Source organism: Manis pentadactyla, chromosome 9 (genome assembly GCF_030020395.1).
Source record: "Manis pentadactyla isolate mManPen7 chromosome 9, mManPen7.hap1, whole genome shotgun sequence".
In the NCBI taxonomy this organism is placed as follows: domain Eukaryota; kingdom Metazoa; phylum Chordata; class Mammalia; order Pholidota; family Manidae; genus Manis; species Manis pentadactyla.
The window spans coordinates 51,872,708-51,900,686 of record NC_080027.1 but is presented as its reverse complement, the minus strand read 5'-3'; the positions used below and the strand labels follow the sequence as shown (position 1 = coordinate 51,900,686).

The 27,979-nt window shown below is 37.1% G+C and overlaps 1 protein-coding gene across 4 annotated transcripts in view; it reads right to left on the bottom strand.

Annotated features, from left to right (window-relative positions):
- The window catches only part of USP47 (ubiquitin specific peptidase 47), a 139,164-nt gene that overhangs the window by 74,914 nt on the left and 36,271 nt on the right, over positions 1–27,979 (bottom strand). Inside the window, exons 1-3 of one of the 4 annotated variants that reach the window (XM_036918026.2) lie at positions 18,048–18,345; positions 16,288–16,347; positions 2,341–2,544 (exon numbers count right to left, since the gene is read on the bottom strand). The exons of 1 other annotated variant lie outside the window; for it this stretch is intronic. In XM_036918026.2, coding sequence (XP_036773921.1) covers positions 2,341–2,544; positions 16,288–16,308 — 225 coding nt within the window. In that variant the 5' untranslated portion in view covers positions 16,309–16,347; positions 18,048–18,345. Of the gene's footprint in view, positions 1–2,340; positions 2,545–16,287; positions 16,348–18,047; positions 18,346–27,979 lie in introns of those variants that run through there. 2 more of the 4 variants (XM_036918024.2, XM_036918025.2) reach the window with 2 other exon arrangements.

Below are 27,979 nucleotides of genomic sequence, written 5' to 3'. Positions count from 1 at the left end.
ACCTCAACAAACAAAAAACAAATAATCTGACTAAAAAATAGTCAGAGGATCTGAACAGACACTTCTCCAAACAAGAAATTCAGATGGCCAACAGGCACATGCAAAGATGCTCCACATCGCTAATCATCAGAGAAATACAAATTAAAACCACAATGAGATATCACCTCATACCAGTTAGGATGGCCAACATCCAAAAGACAAACAACAATAAATGCTAGCAAGGATGTGGAGAAAGGGGAACCCTCCTACACTGCTGGTGGGAATGTAAATTAGTTCAACCATTGTGGAAAGCAGTATAGAGGTTCCTCAAAAAATTACAAATAGAAATACCATTTGACCCAGGAATTCCACTCCTAGGAATTTACCCTAAGAATGCAGGATCCCAGATTCAAAAAGACATATGCACCCCTTTGTTTATTGCAGCACTATTTACAATAGCCAAGAAATGGAAGTAAGTGTCTATCAGTAGATGAATGGATAAAGAATATGTGGTACATATACACAATGGAATATTATTCAGTCATAAGAAGAAAACAAATCCTACCATTTGCAACAACACAGATGGAGCTAGAGGGTATTATGCTCAGTGAAATAAGCCAGATGGAGAAAGACAAGTATCAAATGATTTCACTCATCTGTGGAGTATAACAACAAAGCAAAAACTGAAGGAACAAAACAGCAGCAGACTCACAGAACCCAAGAATGGACTAACAGTTACCAAAGGGAAAGGGACTGGGAAGGGTGTGGAGTAAGGGAGGGATAAGGGGGTTAAGTGGCAACATGACTAGCACACATAATGAGGGTGGGGGAGGGTAAGGGGAAAGCTGTATAGCACAAAGACAAGTAGTGGCTCTATAGCATCTTACTATGCTGATGGACAGTGACTGTAATGGGGTATGTGGGGGGGACTTGATAATGGGGGGGATCTAGTAACCACAATGTTGCTCATGTGACTGTATATTAATGATGCCATAATAAAGAAAGGCAACACTAGAACTTCCATGGTGATATAACGTGCAACTACCTGATTTCAGATTAAATACTGTTTCTCTTTTTATATCTTTTTGGACTACCAATGTTACTGATCAGTTTCAGAGGGGAAAAGTTGATTAATTTAAAACACAGTTCTATACTTAAAGAAAACCACAAATATATTACAGAATAGAAAGAAAATACCATGAATTTTAAAGGCAAATCACGCAATATCAAACACATATCAAAACATCAAACTGATTCTCTTATGGAGCCAATTAAAATTATGCCCATCAAATACCACAGGGATACACATTCAATTTCATTTGCCATTAGATGTATTTACCTGGTACACTTAAGGGCAGCAAATGGCACAGGACAGAAAGAGGCAATATAAGCAAAAGCATGGAGATGGAAAACTATGGACATTTGAGTTAAGAAAATACATTAGTCCACCATCTGCGAGTAAAGATTACAAAGACTTAAAGGAGTAATTATAAACTTGTCTTGAATGCTAACCCAGAGAATCTGATTTTTAATTAATGGGCAGTGAGCAGTCATTTAAGGTTCCTGAACTGGAAGGTGACATGAATATTATGATTGAAAATGACTGAAGATAATCTAATCTAACAGCAGTATGCAGTGTGAATTTGGACTGAGAGACAGGAAACAAGACTATTTTGACTACTCTAATAGTACAGATGAGATCCAATTTAATAGTCTCCTTTGCTCCTCTGCCATGCAAAACTGATTAATCCCTCCTCTTTTCACTCATAGTAAACTCATCATGTTAGTGTAATTATCTATTGATACATCTGTCTCTACAAATGGACAGTGAAATCCTTGAAGAAGTAGTCATGGTACCACCAAACTTCTTGATCAGGTTCCTACCATTCTATCTGGTACATAATCTGTTAATATTGGGTATACATCCTTCCATTCCTCTTTCCATCAATATTTTTTCTTTCCCAAATATCAGATTATAAAATACATGTGATTATATGTCTTTTTCATTTAAAACTATTAACAAATATCATTTCATTCAGTAAATGGAAAATTTTCTTTAGTTGATACAATATTATAATAGTCATCTTACATGAATAAAAAAACTAACAAAATGACATCATGTAAACTTTAGGATAAGTAAATGTTGAATCCAAAATAAATGCTAAGGGACAAAAAGGGATCTAATAATTGAGTTGAATGTGGGTTCTTAATGTAGTTTTTATAGTTTTGCTTATGCTATTAAAGAGGGATTTAATATACTCATTTAATATATTAAGGATTGAATACACTCATTAATAACAACAATAATGACTATAATATTATTAGCAACTTAAAAGAGATGCTTTAAGTCTAGGGTTTTACCATATCAGCAGTACTGATTCCATTTCCCCACACCAAATCAAAGGTTCCATTTATGTAGCCTACTTTGTTGGCCACATCTTCAAAGAGCTTTCTGAGAGGAGTAGAGGCCGGTAAGTTTAAAGTGATCCGTTCATTTACTGTCTTTGAATTAGTAGTATCTTGTATTATACATAAGACTCTAGGTTCTTCAGCAGCATTGTCTATCTGAAATGAAAAAACAGAAACAAAAAAAGAAACTTATTTATTTTAAAAGGAAAATGCAACAATTATAGTTAGCCATATTTTCTATGACTAAAAGTTTAAAAATCCTGCAAAATTTTTTCTGTGCTAGTATTACTGTTTTGTTATGCCTGAAACACACTCTAAAGGATATGTCAATTATATAAAGTAACATATATGTTTGCTTTAGAAAAACTGGACATATTTAAGAATCAAGAGTCACTCTGTGGATATTTGCTTTTGCCTTTCAAGGTTGTAAATCAATGGTCAACAAGCCATGATGACAATATACCTGAGTAATTTTTGACTGAAAATAATAAATTCTGATTCTTTAAATTGTGTCATTACTATGCTAGCAGTTAAGTCAAACATTTCTGGGTTTCCTAAAGAAACGGACTGTGTAGAAATGCAGTGACAATTGTTCAAGATTGCAAAACCCTAACTAAGGGCCATAGGCAACCAGGCCTTTCTGACCTTTACACTGCTGTACCTATATACCAGATGACCAAAAGCCCCATCATCAATGTGGTGGGAACTGACAGGCTTATCCAAACAAACCAGCCAGCAGAAGGAGAAGGAAAAGCAAGGAAAAAAACTTCCAATTACAATGTAGAAGGGAGTTAAGGGTCACAATGCTCCTTCCTTCTTTTTCATCTGGTGCAAAACTCATTAATTATCAACACAAAAGTTTTTAAAGGAGACATTCTAAAAAAAGCTACACCCTTCCTCAAAGCTGTTGAAGGACAGTTTTTCTTTTCCACTTTCCATAGAGTCAGTAGGCTTCAGCAACATCAGTGGGAGTTCTTACTGTCCTTCTGTAATGCCCAATTCAATGAAGGGTGTCATCATTCTACCAGCTACTGAAACCAGATAGTTGAGCATCTTCCTCATCTCCTCACCTAATAAAATCACCAAATTCTATCACTTCTACTTTCTGGATATCTTGAACTATCCCCTTTCTCTTTACTCCTGCCTGCTTTGTTCCTTTCTATTCTAGAATCTTATTACACCAAGATAATGGCAATAGCTTCCTGAGAAGTTTACCTTCTTCCAGTCTTAACTTTTTCCAGTCCAGAATAGTATTTAATATATAAATCTGATCATATAATCTCTTGCTTTCCCTCTAAGTTAACTGCAGCATTCATTTATTTGGGGGACCTCTCACCATACCATCTCACCATAGTAGGCTTTTCAGAAATATGAACTGTACAAACTGGTGCTACATACCACAATTTATTTCTTTCCTCTTTTTTACAATAATACTAACTCCAATCTTTTATTGCTTCTAAATTAGCCATTTTTGTATTAGAATTATTATCACTAACTAGTACTGAGGATAGGATAGCCACAGGATTTTTTGTTTGGTGGGGTATTACAATTACAATTTGTTTCTACCACATACTATTTGGGGTTTATAAGAGATTATTTAAATTAAGGTTAGTCCAATTCATTTAGAACAGAAACAACCTGCTATAAAAGAAGTATAATGTTTATAAAACAGATTGACTAACACTGCATTTCAGATACATCAAAATGTTTACTAAATAAAAACATTTAAAAGTGAAAAGGAAAATACATTTCTATAGAATATACCCAAGATAATAAAAGATAATACATTTTTCAGAAAGGAAAAAAAAACATTATCTATAAACTTTAGGTGTTATATTAATATGTAATGGATTGTTCTAGACATTTTAATCCCAAACTGAGAAACATAAAGTGGACCATTTTTAAACTCTGATTTATTATAAGAGAATGAGCAATGCAAACTAAATTTCAACTACAAAAGATGCAATTTTAGTTTTAGTAGCATTACTTCAGAGGTAGATTCAAGTTTTTCAGGTAAAAATACTATAGTGGCCAGACTTTAAAGCTTCAGACAGGTTGGAGATGATGGTCTGAGATAGATGACTCTACCAAAAAATTCAGAAATCAGAAGTGCTGACATAGCAGTATACACAAGAAAGGTGATGTAGTAACATCATATGGCCAGGCATAAGCAGTTCCTGGTTCTTTCCACAATGTATGTATGTGCATATATACATATATGCACAAGATACAGGCATTCCAGCTTTCTCTCCTTCTACCCAAAAGTGTGGGGACAATTATCCTCAAAGGAATCTCATCCAAAGAGTAAATATAATATAATAAATACAAAATTAAATCTCAGCTGTCTCTTTTATTCTTTTTAATGACAAGAGCATTCTTTTCCATGCATTGCATATAAGTAATTTGCCCTCTTTTTTCTTTTTAAATAGGAAGAATATAAAGGAAAAGTAGAAATCATCTGTAATTCCATTACACACAGATAACTGTTATTTGGTCTATATCCTTCCAAATATTTTCCTACACATACACACACACACTTTTAAAAACACAAATATTGGGTTAGAATATAGATGCTGTTTTGTAACTTCTTTCTTGACCTACAAACATATCATGTAATCTTTCCCTGTCCAACTTTTTCTAACTCATTTTAACAGTTGAATAGTATTTAATTACATGGATTAATAATAATGTGCTCTAACAACTCCATTTCACTGACTCTTAGGCTAGACTTAATTATGCTTTAGAAATAACTCTGTAATGAAAACCTACATAAAATTTACACATTTTTCTGTTTCCTTAAAATTCCTATAAGCAGAATTTCTGGGCTAATGACATTTTACTCTTGAATTCATTTCTACGATAATTTAAACAAACAGAAGCTGTACTCTTCCTTTAAGCTCTAATTCACTTGTAAATCCTTTAACTTTATACCCAACCTTCCGGCCCCTTTTTAAATTTCTAACTTAATCTAATATATGGCTATCATCCATGGACTAAATCTAAATTTTGATATCACTATTGATATCACTAATCACACTGAGGTGAAATCTCTCTCTTCCCTTCCACCCCCAATTTGGGAACTGATAAGAGAAAATTATTTTTTCAGTTCTCAGATATTATCAGTAAGGTGTTCCAATAATTTTGCAACAGCTTTATAAGAAAAAACCTCTATAATATTATATTAAACATGCAGATACACAGAATATTTAAATGTAAAAAGGTATTTCTTAGAATTGGGAAAGTAGGGTAGCTATCTTTCTTATTATTTGGGGCTCTACCTCTGATTAATCCTACTTATGCCCAAAGAAAAAAGCAGCAGCATCCTGAGGTAAGTTAAAGATGACCAAAACTTCTTAGCTTACTTCTCTCCTTTCTTTTTCCTCTTCCCATGAATCTGAGCTGGCCTTGTGAGCAGCTAGGACCAACAGAATGTGACAGAAATGACACTGTATGATTTAAGGTGGGACCTTAAGAAATCAGCAGCTTCTGCTTTTGCACCTCTTGGAAGCCAGTCACCACAAAAAAATCCAGTTACTCTGGGACCACCATGTTGTGAGGAATACCCAACAATCCACAAAGAGCGAAAGTGGTCACATTGTGCACTGGGGTGCCTGATAAGTGAGAAATGCCTTTTTGGACATTCCATCCAAAGCCAGTCACCAGCCAAATGCAGCCAACTAATGATCGTAGGTGATACTACCCGGAACAGAAAAACTACTAGCTGAGCCTTTGCCCAGAATGCTTCCCAAAGAATTGTGAGCAAACAAATTAATCATTGTTTCAAGCCACTGAGTTTTGGGGTTGGCTTTGGAGAGCAATATAAAACAAAACCACACCTAACTAAATTTAATCTCATGTAAGCACTCATTGGCAAGGACGTGGTGTTGGTAGTAGTGGGGAGGGTGTCCATTTAAGTACTAGACCCAACATTAAGGTAAGGTGTCTGGAGGATACATCATAATTTAGGGAAGGGAGAACAATTTTTGAGTCAAAAGTTTAATGATGAATAAGAAAAAACAGGTAAGAGAGAGTAGGTGCAAAGTTTGAGAAAAGCATAAAGTATGTTAACTTGGGAAACATTTAATATATCTTATGTGAACTAGTAGAGGGGCACAGAGTTCTTAGAAGAAAAATTTAACGAATTACAAAAAAAGGTGTAAAATATAAAACTGAAGCTACTTACTTTATGGACAATTCATAACAACATTACACTTGGGAAAATACAGGGAGGTAAGCAACAGTTATATTGATACTATATATACTAAGAATGTGTTCTGTTTGTCTATACTCACTGTAGAAACAAAGTTAGATTTTTCTAACAAAGCCTGAAGGAAGAATCCTTGAAAAAGCAAAGCAAAATAAGAATAAAACCACGTCCTATTCAAAAGGTAAAATATATTAGGATAAAAACATTGAAAACATATTTTTCTTCCAAAGATAGGCTCGTTGCTAGGAACATCTAGAAGAGGTCAACATAGTTCTTCTGTCTAAAGAATCTCAGAACCCACTGAAGGCATGTTTGTCTCTTAAAGTATCTTGTCCTTTTTTCTTGTCGTTCCTAATAGTTCTAAGTCAAACTTGAGTTTTCTGAAGTTAACATCACAATTTTTATCTTATAAAAAAAATACTTCCAGGTGTTTCTTATTAAAAAGCACAGAACAAGGCATATAATTGATGGTATATATTCATGATGGCATTAGCATGTAGAAAACAAGAGCAAACAAAATTCCAAGTTATAAAGATTCACATTTTTCTAAGAAAAAAATTAATGTAAAGAATTTAGAAACATTACAAAGGAATTTCTTTACACTGAACTTAATGTCAACCCATTTTTCTCTCAAGATTTTCTTCCTTTCAATGTTATTACAAATAATCTATGGTTGCAAACTTTAAAATCCACTTTTTCTATGTCTTGGTATTAGAGTGGCTATGAACTAAGAAATTACGCCTTAGCACGTTACCCTGGTTAGTATAGTGCCAGAGATTAAAAAGAATTAAATTGACGGTGTGAATATTTTTGCTGACTGAAATTTACTAAATGTATCAGCTGCACTCAGACTGTGCACTTTTACTTTAATAAGTGACAATTACGGGTGTCCTAACTTCTATGAATTAAAAGATTATTTTATTTTTAAGATTCTTCCTCCACTCCATTCCAGCAGACCTCCTTTCCCAACCTCCTAGCAAACTCTTGATGTATGATCTTTTTCTAAGTAGTCTCTTGCCACAGATCACTTGGAGAGGAGAGAAGAGATTAAAGGAAGAACCTTGAAGAAAAAAACTTAAGAGCTAAAGGGACATAAGGAAGAATGAGGTATTAAGTGAAGATTAGAATGGGATACCACATCAGAGCAAAATTTAGGTTTATAATCCATACAGGCTGTCAGGAATGTAATAGTTTTACTTATTCAAATAAGGTTTTTGGGTTTTCACTCTCTAAATTATTAGATTATTTAATCCTAGCACTATTAATATTTCAGAAAATAAAAAATATTGGAAAAAATAAACAACTAGAGGTCTGGAGCCAAGATGGTGGCGTGAGTTGAGCAGCGGAAATCTCCTCCCAAAACCACATATATCTATGAAAATATAACAAAGATAACTCTTCCTAGAATAAAGACCAGAAGACACAGGACACCATCCAGACCACATCCACACCTGCGAGAACCCAGTGCCTTGTAAAGGGGGTAAGATACAAGCCCCGGCCGCGCGGGACCCGAGCGCCCCTCCCCCCAGCTCCCGGAGGGAGAAGAGCAGGCAGAGCGGGAGGGAGACGGAGCCCAGGGCTGCCGAACACCCAGCCCCAGCCATCCGGACCAGAGCGAAGACACAGTGCGTGTGTGGGAGGCCCTGGATACTAGGGAAACAGGGCAGCAAGAACAGTGAGCGGGTACTGAGACCTGGTGCCGGAGGACATAAGAAAAGCAAGCGGCCATTTTTTTTTTTTTTTGCTGTTTTGTTTTGGCGAGCACTTTTTGGAAGTCTTAAAGGGATAGGGACCCCAATACTAGGGAAACAGGGCAGCAAGACCAGTGAGCAGATGCCTGAGACTGGCGCCAGAGAATAAAGAAAAACGAGCGGCCATTTTTTATTTATATTTTTATTTTTTTAATTAAAAAAAAATTTTTTTTTTTTTTTTTGTGGTCGTCGTTTTGTTTTGGCGGGTGCTTTTTGGAAGTCTTAAAGGGGCAGGGCGGGACACTTAATCCAGAGGTAGGGAATCCGGGGATCTCTGGGCACCCTAATCCCCTGGGCTGCAGGGAGCTCGGAGGCCCCTTACGGAGATAAATAGCCTCCAGGCCGCTCCCCCTCCAACGGGACTCCACCATTTTGGAGTAGCTGCCCAAGCTAGGCCACGCCCACAGCAACAGCGGAGATAAACTCCATAGCAGCCAGGCAGGAAGCAGAAGCCCTGTCTGCGTGCAGCTACCCAGCACAAGCCACTAGAGGTCGCTGTTCTCCCAGGAGAGGAGGGCCACAAACCAACAAGAAGGGAAGTTCTTCCAGCCATCACTTGTCCCAGCTCTACAAACTATTCCTATCACCATGAAAAGGCAAAGCTACAGGCAGACAAAGATCACAGAGACAACACCAGGTAAGGAGACAGAACTAACCAGTCTTTCTGACAAATACTTCAAAATAAGAATCATAAACATGCTGACAGAGATGCAGAGAAATACGCAAGAGAAATGGGATGAAGTCCGGAGGGAGATCACAGATGCCAGAAAGGAGATCACATAAATGAAACAAACTCTGGAAGGGTTTATAAGCAGAATGGATAGGATGCAAGAGGCCATTGATGGAATTGAAACCAGAGAACAGGAACGCATAGAAGCTGACATAGAGAGAGATAAAAGGATCTACAGGAATGAAACAATGTTAAGAGAATTGTGTGACCAATCCAAAAGGAACAATATCTGTATTATAGGGGTACCAGAAGAAGAAGAGAGAGGAAAAGGGATGGAAAGTATCTTGGAAGAAATAATTGCTGAAAACTTCCCCAAACTGGGGGAGGAAATAATTGAACAGACCACGGAAATACAAAGAACCCCCAACAGAAAGGATCCAAGGAAGACAACACCAAGACACATAATAATTAAAATGGCAAAGATCAAGGAGACAAGGAAAGAGTTTTAAAGGCAGCTAGAGAGAAAAAGGTCACCTATAAAGGAAAACCTATCAGGCTAACATCAGACTTCTCGACAGAAACCTTACAGGCCAGAAGAGAATGGCATGATATATTTAATGCAATGAAACAGAAGGGCCTTGAACCAAGGATACTGTATCCAGCACGACTATCATTCAAATATGACGGTGGGATTAAACAATTCCCAGACAAACAAAAGCTGAGGGAATTTGCTTCCCACAAATCACCACTACAGGAAATCTTACAGGGACTGTTCTAGATGGGAGCGCTCCTAGAAAGAGCACAGAACAAAACACCCAACATATGAAGAATCGAGGAGGAGGAATAAGGAGAGAAGAAAAGAATCTCCAGACAGTGTATATAACAGCTCAATAAGCGAGCTAAGTTAGGCAGTAAGATACTAAAGAGGCTAACCTTGAACCTTTGGTAACCACGAATTTAAAGCCTGCAATGGCAATAAGTACATATCATTCAATAGTCACCCTAAATGTTAATGGACTGAATGCACCAATCAAAAGACACAGAGTAATAGAATGGATAAAAAAGCAAGACCCATCTATATGCTGCTTACAAGAAACTCACCTCAAACCCAAAGACATGTACAGACTAAAAGTCAAGGGATGGAAAAACATATTTCAGGCAAACAACAGCGAGAAGAAAGCAGGGGTTGCAGTACTAATATCAGACAAAATAGACTTCAAAACAAAGAAAGTAACAAGAGATAAAGAAGGACACTACATAATGATAAAGGGCTCAGTCCAACAAGAGGATATAACCATTCTAAATATATATGCACCTAACACAGGAGCCCCAGCATATGTGAAACAAATACTAACAGAACTAAAGAGGGAAATAGAATGCAATGCATTCATTCTAGGAGACTTCAACACACCACTCACCCCAAAGGATACATCCACCGGGCAGAAAATAAGTAAGGACACGGAAGCACTGAACAACACAGTAGAGCAGATGGACCTAATAGACATCTATAGAACTCTACATCCAAAAGCAACAGAATATACATTCTTCTCAAGTGCACATGGAACATTCTCCAGAATAGACCACATACTAGGCCACAAAAAGAGCCTCAGAAAATTCCAAAAGATTGAAATCCTACCAACCAACTTCTCAGACCACAAAGGCATAAAATTAGAAATAAACTGTACAAAGAAAGCAAAAAGGCTCAAAAACACATAGAGGCTAAACAACACGCTCCTAAATAATCAATGGATCAATGACCAAATCAAAATGGAGATCCAGCAATATATGGAAACCAATGAAAACAACAACACTAAGCCCCAACTTCTGTGGGACGCAGCAAAAGCAGTCTTAAGAGGAAAGTATATAGCAATCCAAGCATATTTAAAAAAGGAAGAACAATCCCAAATGAGTGGTCTAATGTCACAATTATCGAAATTGGAAAAAGAAGAACAGATGAGGCCTAAGGTCAGCAGAAGGAGGGACATAATAAAGATCAGAGAAAAAATAAATAAAATTGAGAAGAATAAAACAATAGAAAAAAATCAATGAAATCAAGAGCTGGTTCTTCGAGAAAATAAACAAAATAGATAAGCCTCTAGCCAGACTTATTAAGAGGAAAAGAGAGTCAACACAAATCAACAGTATCAGAAATGAGAAAGGAAAAATCACGACGGACCCCGCAGAAATACAAAGAATTATTAGAGACTACTATGAAAACCTGTATGCTAACAAGCTGGGAAACCTAGGAGAAATGGACAACTTCCTAGAAAAATACAACCTTCCAAGACTGACCCAAAAAGAAACAGAAAATCTAAACAGACCAATTACCAGCAACGAAATTGAAGCGGTAATCAAAAAACTACCAAAGAACAAAACCCCTGGGCCAGAAGGATTTACCTCAGAATTTTATCAGACTTACAGGGAAGACATAATACCCATTCTCCTTAAAGTTTTCCAAAAAATAGAGGAGGAGGGGATACTCCCAAACTCATTCTATGAAGCTAACATCACCCTAATACCAAAACCAGGCAAAGACCCCACCAAAAAAGAAAACTACAGACCAATATCCCTGATGAACGTAGATGCAAAAATACTCAACAAAATATTAGCAAACCGAATTCAAAAATACATCAAAAGGATCATACACCATGACCAAGTGGGATTCATCCCAGGGATGCAAGGATGGTACAACATTCGAAAGTCCATCAACATCATCCACCACATCAACAAAAAGAAAGACAAAAACCACATGATCATCTCCATAGATGCTGAAAAAGCATTTGACAAAGTTCAACATCCATTCATGTTAAAAACTCTCAGCAAAATGGGAATAGAGGGCAAGTACCTCAACATAATAAAGGCCATCTATGATAAACCCACAGCCAACATTATATTGAACAGCGAGAAGCTGAAAGCATTTCCTCTGAGATCGGGAACTAGACAGGGATGCCCACTCTCTCCACTGTTATTTAACATAGTACTGGAGGTCCTAGCCACGGCAATCAGACAAAACAAAGAAATACAAGGAATCTGGATTGGTAAAGAAGAAGTTAAACTGTCACTATTTGCAGATGACATGATACTGTACATAAAAAACCCTAAAGAATCCACCCCAAAACTAATAGAACTGATACCGGAATACAGCAAAGTTGCAGGATACAAAATCAACACCCAGAAATCTGTGGCTTTCCTATATACCAACAATGAACCAACAGAAAGAGAAATCAGGAAAACAACTCCATTCACAACTGCATCAAAAAAAATAAAATACCTAGGAATAAACCTAACCAAAGAAGTGAAAGACTTATACTCTGAAAACTACAAGTCACTCTTAAGAGAAATTAAAGGGGACACTAACAGATGGAAACTCATCCCATGCTCGTAGCTAGGAAGAATTAATATCGTCAAAATGGCCATCCTGCCCAAAGCAATATACAGATTTGATGCAATCCCTATGAAACTACCAGCAACATTCTTCAATGAACTGGAACAAATAATTCAAAAATTCATATGGAAACACCAAAGACCCCGAATAGCCAAAGCAATCCTGAGAAAGAAGAATAAAGTAGGGGCATCTCACTCCCCAACTTCAAGCTCTACTATAAAGCCATAGTAATCAAGACAATTTGGTACTGGCACAAGAATAGAGCCACAGACCAATGGAACAGACTAGAGAATCCAGACATTAACCCAGACATATATGGTCAATTAATATTTGATAAAGGAGCCATGGACATACAATGGCAAACTGACAGTCTCTTCAACAGATGGTGCTGGCAAAACTGGACAGCTACATGTAGGAGAATGAAACTGGACCATTGTCTAACCCCATATACAAAAGTAAATTCAAAATGGATCAAAGACCTGAATGTAAGTCATGAAACCATTAAACTCTTGGAAGAAAACATAGGCACAAACCTCTTAGACATAAACATGAGTGACCTCTTCTTGAACATATCTCCCCGGGCAAGTAAAACAACAGCAAAAATGAACAAGTGGGACTATATTAAGCTGAAAAGCTTCTGTACAGCAAAAGACACCATCAATAGAACAAAAAGGATCCCTACAGTATGGGAGAATATCTTTGAAAATGACAGATCCGATAAAGGCTTGATGTCCAGAATATATAAAGAGCTCACACGCCTCAACAAACAAAAAACAAATAATTAAAAAATGGGCAGAGGAACTGAACAGTTCTCCAAAACAGAAATACAGATGGCCAACAGACACATGAGAAGATGCTCCACATCGCTAATTATCAGAGAAATGCAAATTAAAACTACAATGAGGTATCACCTCACACCAGTAAGGATGGCTGCCATCCAAAAGACAAACAACAACAAATGTTGGCAAGGCTGTGGAGAAAGGGGAACCCTCCTACACTGCTGGTGGGAATGTGAATTAGTTCAACCATTGTGGAAAGCCATATGGAGGTACATCAAAATGCTCAAAACAGACTTACCATTTGACCCAGGAATTGCACTCCTAGGAATTTACCCTAAGAATGCAGCAATCAAGTATGAGAAAGACCAATGCACCCCTATGTTTATCGCAGCACTATTTACAATAGCCAAGAATTGGAAGCAACCTAATGTCCATCGATAGATGAATGGATAAAGAAGATGTGGTACATATACACAATGGAATACTACTCAGCCATAAGAAAAGGGCAAATCCAACCATTTGCAGCAACATGGATGGAGCTGGAGGGTATTATGCTCAGTGAAACAAGCCAAGCGGAGAAAGAGAAATACCAAATGATTTCACTCATCTGTGGAATATATGAACAAAGGAAAAACTGAAGGAACAAAACAGCAGCAGAATCACAGAACTCAAGAATGGACTAACAGGTACCAAAGGTAAAGGGACTGGGGAGGATGGATGGGTAGGGAAGGATAAGCGGGGGGAGAAGAAGGGGGGTATTAAGATTAACATGCATGGGGGGGTGGGAGAAAGGGGAAGGCTGTACAACACAGAGAAGGCAAGTAGTGATTCTACAACATTTGCTATGCTAATGGACAGTGACTGTAATGGGGTTTACAGGGGGGACCTGGTATAGGGGAGAGCCTAGTAAACATAATATTCATCATGTAAGTGTAGATTAATGACACCAAAAAAAAAAGGAAAGGCAGTTCCTGTGTGGTAACCTCCAATGAGTTCTACACAAGGGTATAAAGGGCATATAAAAGTGTAGGCAAAGGGTATGTTTGTGTTTATACAGAGGATCAAAGCCTAATTGGGCTACCCTGAAAATGAACTAAGATACGATATGAAAAAGAACTTCCAACATCAGCACTCTCTGGAAGACTCATGCCAGAAGATGATCATCAAAAAACCCCAACAAAGATCCACGCACTGCTACAGCTGTAGATGCACTCATCTCACCAGTTCCTGGACTTGCCATGGGAATGAAGAAGGAGATATCTAAGCTGGCCTGTGCATACAGTAAAACAACAAATTGGACTGGATCTATACTGTTGGAAGTCAACCAAGAATTAGGAGAAGTGCAAATTGTAGCACTCCAAAATCTTACAACTACAGACTATTTACTGTTAAAAGAACATATGGGATGTGAACAGTCCCCAGGAATGGGTTGTTTTAATTTGTCTGATTTCTCTCAGACTGTTTAAGTTCAGTTGGACAATATCCACCATATCACAGATAAGTTTTCACATATGCCTAAGGTGCCTAACTGGTTTTCTTGGTTTCACTGGAGATGGCTGGTAATTACAGATATGCTTTGGTTATGTAACTATACTCCTATTATGTTAATGTGTGTGCGCAATTTAATTGGTAGTTTAAAACCTATACATGCTGAAGTTACTCTACAAGAAGATATGTCAAAGAAATAATCAATCTTCCCATGTTTTCTTCCGACTGCTACTTCTATAGCTTTTCTTCTTCCTTCCTAATTACAACCCTTAAATAGAATTCGTGCCTCATATCGAATTTACCGAGTATCATAATTCTTCCAAGTGGTAAAGACACCTCAAGACAAATGCTGGGCATAGAAGCCACAGGGCATAAATATGCAAAGAAGTAAAAAGCTAACCTTTTCAAACAGTAAGGCTTCTCTCTCACTTACCAACTTAACATTTCCCTGTATGGCCCCGGAAGATGACTGGTTAGCCAGAGACGGGTAAGATTCCTCAAGGGAGGAACAACCTAAGACAGGCAGTCACAGGGGTCCATCAGGTGAGAAATTGGGGATCAACAGAGGTGAGGCTTAGAACCTCACCCCCCCTGTTCTGAGAGAAATCTTCTGCATACGTGGATGTTTTATTGCCCTTGTCTAGCTTCAATTAACACATAGTCTACAGGCACACACCTGATCATCTACATTTGCTCTCTTACAACACTAAACTATGTTTTCTACCTTTATCTTGTATCTACCTACCACTTCAGCATTTTATTAAAAATAATAATAATAAGGAGAGAAATGTGGTATCCACATATAAATCAAGTATAAAAATCAAATGAGTATTCATATTTGAACTGACTGTTTATAGTTCATAATGCATGAGCAAAACCAAAAGTTTCTGTGATGACTGCCCTTGTACTGTTCACCATGTAACTTATTCAATATGTAAGAGTTTGTTCTCCATGTAAGAACTTGTTAGTTATGCTTCAGAAGATTGGAGACTGACGAAAATTAGGCTTGGGGTGGATTAATGATTGTGCATTGAGCATTGACTTCCCTATACAGAATTTTATTGTCGTTAACAACCATTTGATCAATAAATATGAGAGATGCCCTCACAACAACAACAAAAAAGTACACACTTCCAATTGTACAATAAATAAGTAACCGGGATGTAATGTATAGCATAAGGAATATAGTCAAAATATGGTAAAAACTTGGTATGGTGATAGCTGGTACCTAGAATTATCATGTATATAAATGTTGAATCACTGTATTATACACCTGAAACTAATGTAATGTAATACTGTGTGTCAACTACCCTTCAATAAAAAATAATTATCTACAAAAAAACAACAACAACAACAAAAAAAAACAACTACCATACCCAAAAACCAAAACAAAGAGTTTGGCAGTTTTTACATCAGTTTTCCCCCTCATTCACTTGTTTAAAACAAGGGACTGTCATCCACACGTTCATTTAAGTTGACTTTCATTTATTACAACTGGGTAGAAATAAATAAGCCAACACGCATAAAACAAGACATGCCTTGTTATTAAGTAAAAATACTAACATGCTGTTATTTGCTCTGCTGATTATCACACTAAAGCAATAACATCAGCAGTCTACCTGTAAAAATTTCTTCTTCATTTCATCAAAGATATTTTGTCTGCATCTCCAAAACACATCCTATGGTATACAAGAACAAAATGAATTACAATTATTTCTTTAAAATAAAGAGGTAAGACAGTGTACTGAGAACAATTAACCTACGGACATTTTGCAATAAAATATGTATTAATTAAAGTATTATTACACCATCTAAGATTTGATTTATAAATTACATTTTGTATCTTAGGCTTCAATTACTCTTGCAAGGTTACTGAAAATCTCGCTATAGTAATAAAGAATAATACTAACACGAAAAACAATCACATTTTAATGAAGAATGGTAAGCTTAAGAATTGTGTATAAATTAAAGTTCTAAAGTTCCACAATACTTTTCCCAGTTTTATTGGGATATAATTAACATATAATATCATAAGAGTTTAAGGTGTGCAACATAAAGATGTGATACATGAATATACTGGAAAATGGTTACCACAACAATTTTAGTAAACATCCATCATCTCACATAGCTACAAATTTTTTTCCTTATAATGAGACCTTTTAAGATCTACTGTCTTAGCAACTTCGAGATACACAATACAATATTATTAACTATAGTCTCCGTGCTGTACATTACAACCCCAGAACTTATTTATCTTATAACGGTAAGTTTATACCTTGTGACCACCTTCACCTATTTCCCCCACCCCACCTCCTAACTATGGCAACCATCAAGCTATTCTGTTTCTATGAGTTCAGAATTTTTAGATTCCGCAAATGAGATCACACAATATCTGCCTTCCATCACATAATATTTTGAGTCCTTTAAAGGAGCTCTGCATGGAAATTTAAAAATCCCTGATTTTGCTGGTTTACAAATTTGGATTTTTCACATGATAAATATTCTCAAACTAAGGCTGCTTAACTTTACCCCTTACAGTTATTTTCTCTTAATATAAATCTTTTCCTTATTATGAAACAAGCTTATCTTAGCAATTAAGAAAATACAGAAATGTTAAAAGGAAATAAAGATAACCTATAGTCAAGAGCTAAGCTCTTGAAAACTCTTGGTTTTAGATCATTCCACATTTTTTTATGTAGATTGTTTTCCTTCACTGTCTCTAAGAAAAAAGAGACTAATGGATAAGGTGCTTTTTATCACTTGTAGTAACGGGGATACTATTCTACATTGGTTAAAAAAAAATTTATACTATCTGCTTTTATAATAGAAACATTTCTATTATAATAGCAGTGCACAGTTTTTGACAAGCAACTCTAAAATAAACCCCACAGCAATTATTAATAATTTGATACACATTCTATATCTTTCTATTCAATGCATCTGTTATAGAGATTATTAACCAAAAAAGATCATCTGTACATCACTATTTGAATTCTGCTCCTTGTCCCTCAACACTCATTCATCTTTCTGTGCCAAAACATTGTTAAAACTGCAGTGTTCTATTATACAGACAGACCATAATTTAACTAATCAATAATAATAGGCATTCAGATACTTCTAAATTTTCACTACAGCTTGCTTATTTGTACAATTATTTTCCTGAAGATAAATTCCTAAAGCATTACTAGATCAAAGGTTATGTACTCATTTTTAGGATTTTTCATACTTGGTGCCAAATGCCATCTCTCTCTTCCACAAATAGGAACTGACGTGTAATTATCTGTGAAACATTGGTTTAGGTGCTGAGAAAACTGCAGTGAATAACCGAATCTAAACTATCAGGCATCCACCAGCCCTGGAGCCTTTGCATGTACAATACCTGGAATGCTTTTCTCCTGGATGTCCTCACCTTCTTTGCTCAAATATCACTGTAGCAGCCTTAAAAATTCTTTGACATATCTCCTAGCAAGAACAGGAGTTTAATTCCAGTGCCTTTAATATGGGCCAGCCTTAGTGTCTTCTGTGATACACAAAATGTGTTACAAGGCTGGGTTAATAAGGCATTATGACTTCCTCCTGGCTCTTTCTCAGATGCCTGCCCTGGAAACCTGGCCACTGTGCTATATGGTAGCCAAGCAGCCACATGGCAAGGTCACGTGTAGATGTTCTAGCTATAGCCCAAATGAGATCCCAGCAGGCAACCAGCATCAACCACCACATATGTGAGGAAGCATTCAGATGATTTCAGCCCCCCTGCCTTTCAGCTGTCCCAGATGATGCTCAGCAGAGCAGAAACAAGTTATTCCAGCCCAGACTTGATCAAAAGTTACTAGGTTTGGGGGCAGTCTGTTATACAGCAAAAGGTAACTGGAATAGTCAAATTTTCAATATAGTCTTTTTCTCACCATCCTATTCAAAATTACGATCGTTTTGGTATTCTTCATCTCCCTACCTTGCTTCAGGTTTCTCCAGAGCACTTACATAGTCACCTGATGAATTTATTTCTATTTTACTTGTTTACTGTCTAAATAAACTTCCATATGAGCCAAGATGAAATAGCAGACTGGATTTACCCTCCCCACCTTAAATTAAAAAAACTAGATGAAATATATGAAACCGTAGTTCCCAAATGTTATTAAAAAGCAGGTGACACAATTCTGCAATCCCTGTGAAAGCAGAAACAAACAAGGTAAGACCTTTCAGACTTCAGTGCAGGGAAGGAGAACCCAATGTCTTGCCAGTGGGTCTCAGAGCTGGCAAGTTCACTACGGATTCAATGGGACCAAAGAATGACAATGGAACAGAACAGTTCTTGGGCTGAAAGGGTTTGTTACCTGGCGATAGGTCCAGCACTAGAATTATGTCTGCATCAGCAGTCTGCAGGTCTGTAATCCTCTTTGTCTCTGCCTCTGCAGCAGTCTCAATCTCTTTCCTCAGCGCTGCCACCACTCCAGTCTCTGCTCTCCTGCAGCCCTGCAGCCGTGCCACTGTGTCACCCAGAGTACTGGGCGAAGCTCTTTATATAGAGTTAATAGCAGCATATTGCCCACACGTGTGTAGTGAGCTAGCCAACCAGTGCCAAGTGAGAATTCTGGCCACAGAAGCCTTCACTTTGTCCACACTCCACCCCTCCAGGATTCTCACCTCTCAATCTATGTGCCCTCAATCTTCTGCAATGGTCCCTGTGCAAGGAAACTAGAACACAGTGGCCAAATTCTGTAACAATAACAGAGGCTACAACAATATACAGATAACAAAAACTAGAACAAATTATAATGACCCTCAAGCCTGAGATGACACATTGCCACCAAGTGGTCATCCTGGCTGTATTCAAACCGATTCTACTTAAACGAGTTAACCAAAAGAACCACGAGCGGGTCTTACAATATCCACCTTCTCAGCGTCTCCAGCAGAAAGTCTTGCAGACACACAGACCGATCTTAATGCTTTATTTCTGGCTTCTGCTTCATCCTCAGCAGCCGGAACTTCTGTTCCGGTCTCAGTTGTTGCCACAGCTCCAGTAAGATTCTATTTGACTTCCTATCCAATTTCTTTCTGTCTGCTCCTGCCTTTATCAAATCAGCCCAGATATGGGGGCCCTTTAAATTTTTCCTTCAAGTAGCAGACCGAATTTTCCTTTTGTGTTTTCATTGCTTGAGCCTGAGGATAGAAGCAGAGCATGGAATCTCCACGACCTGGGGAGGGGGCTGCACCTCTCCTGGAGGAACCCACAGTTGCAGAGTCTTTATTTTCTTCTGGGCTTTCCACCAGCTTTCAACTGGGTGGGGTTTCAACCCAGTAGGGGCTGATGCCTCCTGCCCTGGCAGGGCCTCCACCCAACCTGTTCATCAAACCTCCGCTCCTCCATTTCTGGGGCTGATGGCTCCATTACATCCTTCACCTGCCCCATGGCACCTGCAGCCTGCACTCTCAGGCTTCTTCTTCTCGGGCCACTGCTCCTCTCATGCTGCTTCCTGCCACGACATCCTTTAACATTTCCACAGCGCCTCGTAGGGACATCACTTCAGTCATGAACAAATTTTTTACCTCCTCAACGGCACCTCACAGCTCACGGACTCGTGCTGCTCTTCTCGTGCTTCCTGCAGGAGGGCGTCTTTCTCCCTTACAGCCTTTCTCAATATCGTGGGAAGAAAACTCCCCAACATTTCCGCAGCTTCATGGGCAATGGGCACTCTGTTTCTCTAAGGAATTCCCTATATTGCTGAGGGCCAACTTTACTGCCTCAGGTGTTGCCTCCTCCCCTTCCCAGTCTCAGGGTGGGGCCCAATCCTCTAGGAGGCAGGCCCGTCAGACCACAGGTCCACTGGGGGACACTCGAGTGTCTCCCCATCCACAGATGCAGCCCACTCAAACAGTCCTCCCATGAGGGCAACCTGTTCTTTTCCTTGGTCAACAATGAATCCTGAGGACTGTCGCCAATTGTCTTGTTAATGGCTCTCAGCTCCAGGCAAGTTCACTATGGACTCAATGAGACCAAAGAATGACAATGGAAAGTAAACGGCTTGTTCTCCCTGCGATAGGTTGAGCACTAGAATTACATCTGCATCCAACAGTCTGCAGGTCTATCATCCTCCATGTCTCTGCCTCCGCAGCTGTCTCAGTCTCTTTTGTCGGCGCTGCCACCACTCCAGTGTCTGCTCTCCTGCAGCCCTGCGGCTATACCACAGTGTCACCCAGAGTACTGGGCGGAGCTCTTTATATAGAGTCAATAACAAGGTATTGCCCACATGTGTGTGGTGAGCTAGCTGACCAGGGCCAGGTGAGTATCCTGGCCATAGGAACCTTCACTTTATCCACACCCAGGTAGAGTTCAGCAATCTCCCTGAGTTGAAGAGAGAAGGTTGAGAGTCAAAGGGGCCAATTTAGCTAGAATTTACAGAGCAGAATAGTGGAGAGAAGAAAGCCTATGCATACGGCAAGCTCAAAATACCTGCACAGTAGTTCTTGAGTATTTAGCTGAGTAGGCATCAGCCTATGCAAGTTAAGAAACTATCTGAGGCAGGGGAAAGAACACAGGAAAGAACCCTGGAGCTCACTACAGTTCCTACCATCCAGAGTGAAACAAAAACTCAGAATGCACAAGGCATCAGATAACAGTACTCAGGAGAGTATTAACTCAGTTGTGGGGCCAAATTAGGCCCAGTCTAAATGCTACTCTGGTTCAATCTTACAAAGTTTAAAAGCAAGCCTCAAAAGGATCAAACTGTTTACAAGTAAATTAACTGCATCTGAGAACAAAGCTTAAGAACATTTATGGGAATAAAAAAATGCCCAGCCCTCCTTCAAAGTAAAAATCACAATGTTTAGCACCTAATAGAAAATAAACAGACATGCAAAAAAAGCAGAACCAACCCAGAAATGACATAGATGATACAATTAGTAGACAAGGATATATAAAGGTTCAGAACTATATTCTGTAATTTAAGAATTTAGAGGAGAGTATGTTAAGGAAAAACATAGAAGATATAAAAAAGATCAAACTTAAATTTCTAGAGATGAAAAGCACAATACCTGATATGAAATACACAATGTATGGGATCAAAAGATTAGGGACCACTGAACAAAGATTAATGAACTTAGTGTGACAATAGAAACCACCACAAATGAGAAATAGGAAGGAAAAAATGACAAAAAAAAAATTGAAGACAATATTCTTATCAAACCATGGAGGCCAGAGGGAAGTTGCACAATATTTTTCAGGAGCTTACAGAAAATAAAAGCTAACCCAGAATCCTCCAAAAATGTCTGTCAGGAATGATCAGTAGTTGCTTTTGTAATCAATCAGGATTCAAGTCATTCTCAAATGAAGAAAAACTAAAAGAATTTGTCTCCAGTAAAATTACTCTAAAGGAATGACTAACAAAAGTTCTCTAAAAAAAAGGAAATGATATCAGGGGACCTGAGAGCATCAGGAGGGAAGAACACAGCATGCAAAATATGTTCCCTTCCTCCTGAGTTTTATTAAATATTTGATAGCTGAAGTAAAAATGAAGACTGCTTGATGTGGTTATAAATGTTATGCAGAGGAAATATTTAACACAATTATAAACAGGAGAGGTAATGGAACATAAAAGGAAGTGAGGTTTCTGCATTTCAACTGACTTGGTAAATGGCACCAGTAGATTGTGATAAATTAGCATATATAATACCCAGAAGAAATACTACAGAGCCACCATATAAGAATATATTCAAAATCACTACAAATAAATCAAAATGGAATTTTTTTTTTTTTTGTATTTGTAACTTTTTTATTTTGGTAAAAACATAACAAAATTTGCCATCTTAACCATTTTTTTTTTTGAGAGGGCATATCTTATATTTATTGATCAAATGGTTGTTAACAACAATAAAATTCTGTATAGGGGACTCAATGCACAATCATTAATCAACCCCAAGCCTAATTCTCAACAGTCTCCAATCTTCTAAAGTATAATGAACAAGTTCTTACATGGTGAACAAATTCTTACATAGTGAATAAGTTCTTACATGGTGAACAGTGCAAGGGCAGTCATCACAGAAACTTTCGGTTTTGATCATGCATTATGAACCATAAACAATCAGGTCAAATATGAATATTCGTTTGATTTTTATACTTGATTTATATGTGGATCCCACATTTCTCCCTTTATTATTATTATTATTATTTTTAATAAAATGCTGAAGTGGTAGGTAGTTTTAAGATAAAGGTAGAAAACTTAGTTTAGTGTTGTAAGAGAGCAAATGTAGATGATCAGGTGTGTGCCTGTAGACTATGTGTTAATCCAAGCTAGACAAGGGCAATAAAACATCCATGGATGCAGAAGATTTCTCTCAAAACAGAGGGGGAGAGGTTCTAAGCCTCACCTCTGTTGATCCCCAATTTCTCACCTGATGGCCCCCCTGCGACTGTGCCTGTCTTAGGTTGTTCCTCCCTTGAGGAATCTTACCCATCTCTGGCTAACCAGTCATCTTCTGGGGCCATACAGGGAGATGTAAAGTTGGTAAGGGAGAGAGAAGCCATATTGTTTGAAAAGGTTAGCATTTTACTTCTTTGCAGATTTATGCCCTGTGGCTTCGAAATGGAATTTTTAAAAATGTTTAAATAATGCACAGAAAGGCAAGAACAGAAAAAATGAAAAACAGAACAAACAGAAACACAAAATAAAATGGCAGACTTAAGTGCTAAAATATTATTACATTAAATATAAGTGGCCTAAATAGAGCAATTCAAAGACAGATACTGGCAGAGTAGATAAAAAACATGACCCAAGTTTTTTCTGTCTCTAAAAACTCAATACATATATACACATGTCAAATATGTGATATATATATTTTTTAAATAAATTTTTATAAAATATATATAGTTTATGTAAAATATTTTATATGACAGTAAAAGGATGAAAAAAATGTCATGTAATCATTAATCAAAAGAAAGCAGGAGTTAATTTTTTTAATTAATCAAATAAAGTAGACTTCAGAACAAAGAAAATTATCAGAGACAGGAACATTACATAATGATAAAAGGGTCTGTCCACCAAGAAGATATAGCAATCCTAAATGTGCATGAACCAATCAACAGAGCTACAAAATGAAGCCAAAACTAATAAAACTGAAAGAATTAAATAAACCTACAATTATAGTTAGGAGATTCTAACACCTGTCTCTCAACAATCGCTAGAACAACTACACAGAAAATCAGGAAGAACACAGAAAAACCCAATAATACTATCAACCAGCAGGATCTAATCAACATTTATAAAATATTCCAAGTGATGAGGACAGATATACATTCTCTTCTGATGCACATGGGACATACATATATATCTCCAAAAGACCACATTCTGGGCCCTAAAACAAATTTCAACAAATTTAAGACAACTAAATCACATAGAATGTGTTCTGTGCTTACAATGGGAGACCTAAATATAAATGGAGAGACATAATGCATGCCTAAATTGGAAGATTTAACATAGTGAAGATGTCAAATCTTCCCAAATAGAGATACAGCTTTAAAGCAAATCCTGTCAAAATCTCAGCAAATTTTGTGAAGATATAGACAAGATTACTCTAAAATTTATATGGAAAGGCAAAGAACTACAATAACTAAAAAGGATAAAGTGGTAGGATTTAGTCTACCCAATTTCAAGACTTACATAGCTACAGGAATCACGACTGTGTGGTACTGGTAGAGGGAAAGACATATACAACAACAGAACATAATAGAGATCCACATAAATATATCTAACTTAATTCAGACTAGGTACAAAAGCAAGTCAATGCAGGAAAGATAGTCTTTTCAACAAATGGTGCTAGAACAACTAACTAGAAATCCACAGGCAAAAATATAACGTTGGACCTAAGGCTCTCACAGTATACAAAAATCAACTGAATGTGGATTGTAAACGTAAATGAAAAACATAAAACTATAAAACTTTAAGGAAAACACACAGGAGAAAATCTTCCAAGCTAAGGCTAGGCAAAATTCTCAGACTTGGTATCAAAAGCATAATATATAAGAGGACAAAACTGACAAACTGGATTTCATCAAAATTGAAAGGTTATCAAAATTTGCAAAGACCCTGTTAAGGATGAAAAACAAGCTACAGAATGGGAGAAAATATTTCAAACCACATAATTCAGAAAGGACTAGTACACATAAAGAACTCTGAAAACCTAACAATAAAAAAGCAATAAACTTAGAACACAAGCAAAAATGAGACATTACAACAAGGAGCATAAATGGATGACAAATATGCACAAGAAAAGATGGTCAGCATCACTAGACATTAGTGAAATGTAAATGAAAAACACAGTTAGATATTACCACATACCTATCAGAATGGCTAAAATTAAAAACAGTGATAAACACCAAACACTGGTAAGGATGTAGACAAACTGGATCTCCCTTACTTTCCGGTGGGAATATAAAATGGTAAATCTACTCTAAAAAAGTTTGGTCATTTCTTAAAAAACCACATATGCAACTGCATCCTTCAACATTTATTGCAGAGAAATGAATGTTCACACAAAAACCTATACATGAATTTTTACAGCATTTTTATTCATTACAGCCAAAAATTGCAAATGATACAGGTGTCCTTCAACTGCAAATGATACAGGTTTTTCCTAAATGGCTAAACAAACTGTGATTCATCTATACCATTGATACTACTAAGCAATTAAAAGGAACAAACTGTCAATACTTATACAACCTAGATGAACCTACAACTACATATTGTTTAAAAAAAGAAGTCCAGAAAGTTGTATACAGTAAAATGGCATTTATACAACATTTACGAAATGACCAAGTACAGAAATGGAGAAAGTTTAGTGATTGTCAGGGGTTAAAGAGGGGCTGGGAGTGGAAGGGAAGTGGGTGTGGTTATAAAAGAGCACCATGAGAGGTCTTTGTGGAGATGAAAATGTTATGTATTTTGATTACATGAACATCAGTATCTTCGTTGTGATACTGTACTATAGTTTTATAAGATGTCACCATATCTAGGGAAACTGAGTACAGGAGGTCTCTTTTATTCCCACAACACGGATGAATCTACAGTTATCTCAAAATAAAATACTTAATTTAAAAAATAAGCCCTACTTACTAGTAGTAGTATACTACTCTTCCACCTCTCTTTCATAGAGACTAAAAGAGGATTGCCTGTTTTAAACCTTGGAACTGAGTGGGGATGGGATGTGGTGTGGGAGTAGTACTCTTAAGAATGTGTACCTGCAAGCTGGCCTTCAGCTGATTTGTAGCCCCAATTCATATTGTCTGGGTGGTATGAAAACCCTAGGCCAAGAATTACATTAAAAATGATTTTACAAATGGAAGCAACCTAAGTGTCTATCAGTAGATGAATGGATAAAGAAGATGTGGTACATATACATAATGGAATATTATTCAGCCATAAGAAAAAAACAAATCCTACCATTTGCAACAACATGGATGGAGCTAGAGGGTATTATGCTCAGTGAAATAAGCCAGACAGAGAAAGACAAGTACCAAATGATTTCACTCATATGTGCAGTATGAGTACAGAGAAAAAACTGAAGTAAAAGAATAGCAGCAGAATCACAGAACCCAAGAATGGACTATCAGTTACCAAAGGAAAAGGGACTGGGGAGGATGGGTGGGAAGGGAGGGATTGGGGGGGGAAGAAACGGGACATTAAGATTAGCATGTATAATGTGGGGGGAGGCACAGGGAGGGGTATGCAACACAGAGAAGACAAGTAGTGACTCTATAGCATCTTACTATGCTGATGGACAGTGACTGTAATGGGGTTTGTGGGGGGGAATTGGTGAAGGGGGAAGTCTAGTAAACATAATGTTCCTCATGTAACTGTAGATCAATGATACCAAAAAAAAATAAAAAAAAAAAGAAACCAAGAAGTAATGTAAGATGATAACATGAAGGGAAAGTGAAATCTAGTGAGGGGTATATAGAGACTTTGTACTATCTTTGCAACTTTTCTGTAAATCCAAACTTATTCCAAATAAAAAGTTCATTTGTAAAAAAGAAAAAAAAATGATTCTACAATAATAATGCTTCCAGGTCATTTGCAGAAACATATTTTTATGGAAGAACCCACCTTACAGTATTTTCATAATTACAAGAAAAATGAATTGCTCTATTTTTTTAAATCAGTGAATACGTAAGAAAAAAGGCACCATGAGTGAGAGTCAGCAAAGAGTAAACACAGCAGATGACATACATAAAGGCTTCAATATTGGACCTATCAGTCACATATAAAATAAGTATGTTTAATATGCTTCCAGAAATAAGAGTCTTGAAATTAGGAGTAGATGATAGCAATTAACAGGGCTTAAAAGTACCAAGCAGAATTCCTGGAAGAATATAATAAATATTCTTTTATAAAATACCTAAAAATAATAAACTTTAAAATACCAAGCTTAAAAGTGTATTAAAAATATTTGAAAAAAGAATTAACTCCACAGTAGAATTAAATTTACTAAACTTTTAGTGACACTGAGATGTAAAATATAAGGACATTAAAATGAAACATGAAGGATACAGTAAGAAGATCTAATATATATCCAGGAGGAAAGAGAGAGAAAATGGAAGTAGAGGGAATATTTAATATTTAAATAGATAATGCCAAAGAACTTTCAAGAACTGATGAAGTACACCAAATCAGTTTCAAGAAATCCAACAAACCTCAAGCAAAGTAAATAAAAAGAGTTTAAATAGAGACAGAGAAATGAGATTACTTTAAAATAAAAAAACATTTAGACTGACCATTGATTTCTTAACAGCAGAAATGAAAGACAGAAGAATGGAGCATACCTCCAATGTTCTGAAAAAAATTAAGTTAAGACCCAGACCCAGACGGCTATATACAGCAAAAATGTCTTCAAGGGGTACAAAAACAGATTTTTATGACAACACAGATGCTTGGTGAAAAAAAACCTTTAAAAAGTTATTCTCCTTCTTCTTCAGCAGTTCTAATGCCGAAGTATTTAATGCTTTCCTGTCTAAGAATCTTTTCTGAAGTCTAGAATCCCAGTCAACATATGACTGTGACCACAGGAGACACTCCAAGTAAGCAGCACCCACTTGAGGCAGGTTAACTCCTAGACCCTTGCACCCATATGCTGGTACCCATCATCATTGCAGGTGGCTACAAAAGCTTCAGGGATCAGATGCTGTCAGTATGTAACTGAAAAGACATGAAAAAAGGCTGTTTCCACTTCTGTCTTCCTGTTTATATTATGGGAAATTATATTTCACAATAACCTCTCAAAAAAAGCTATAGACAGAAAGAAAAGTGATCCTAGAGGGAAGGT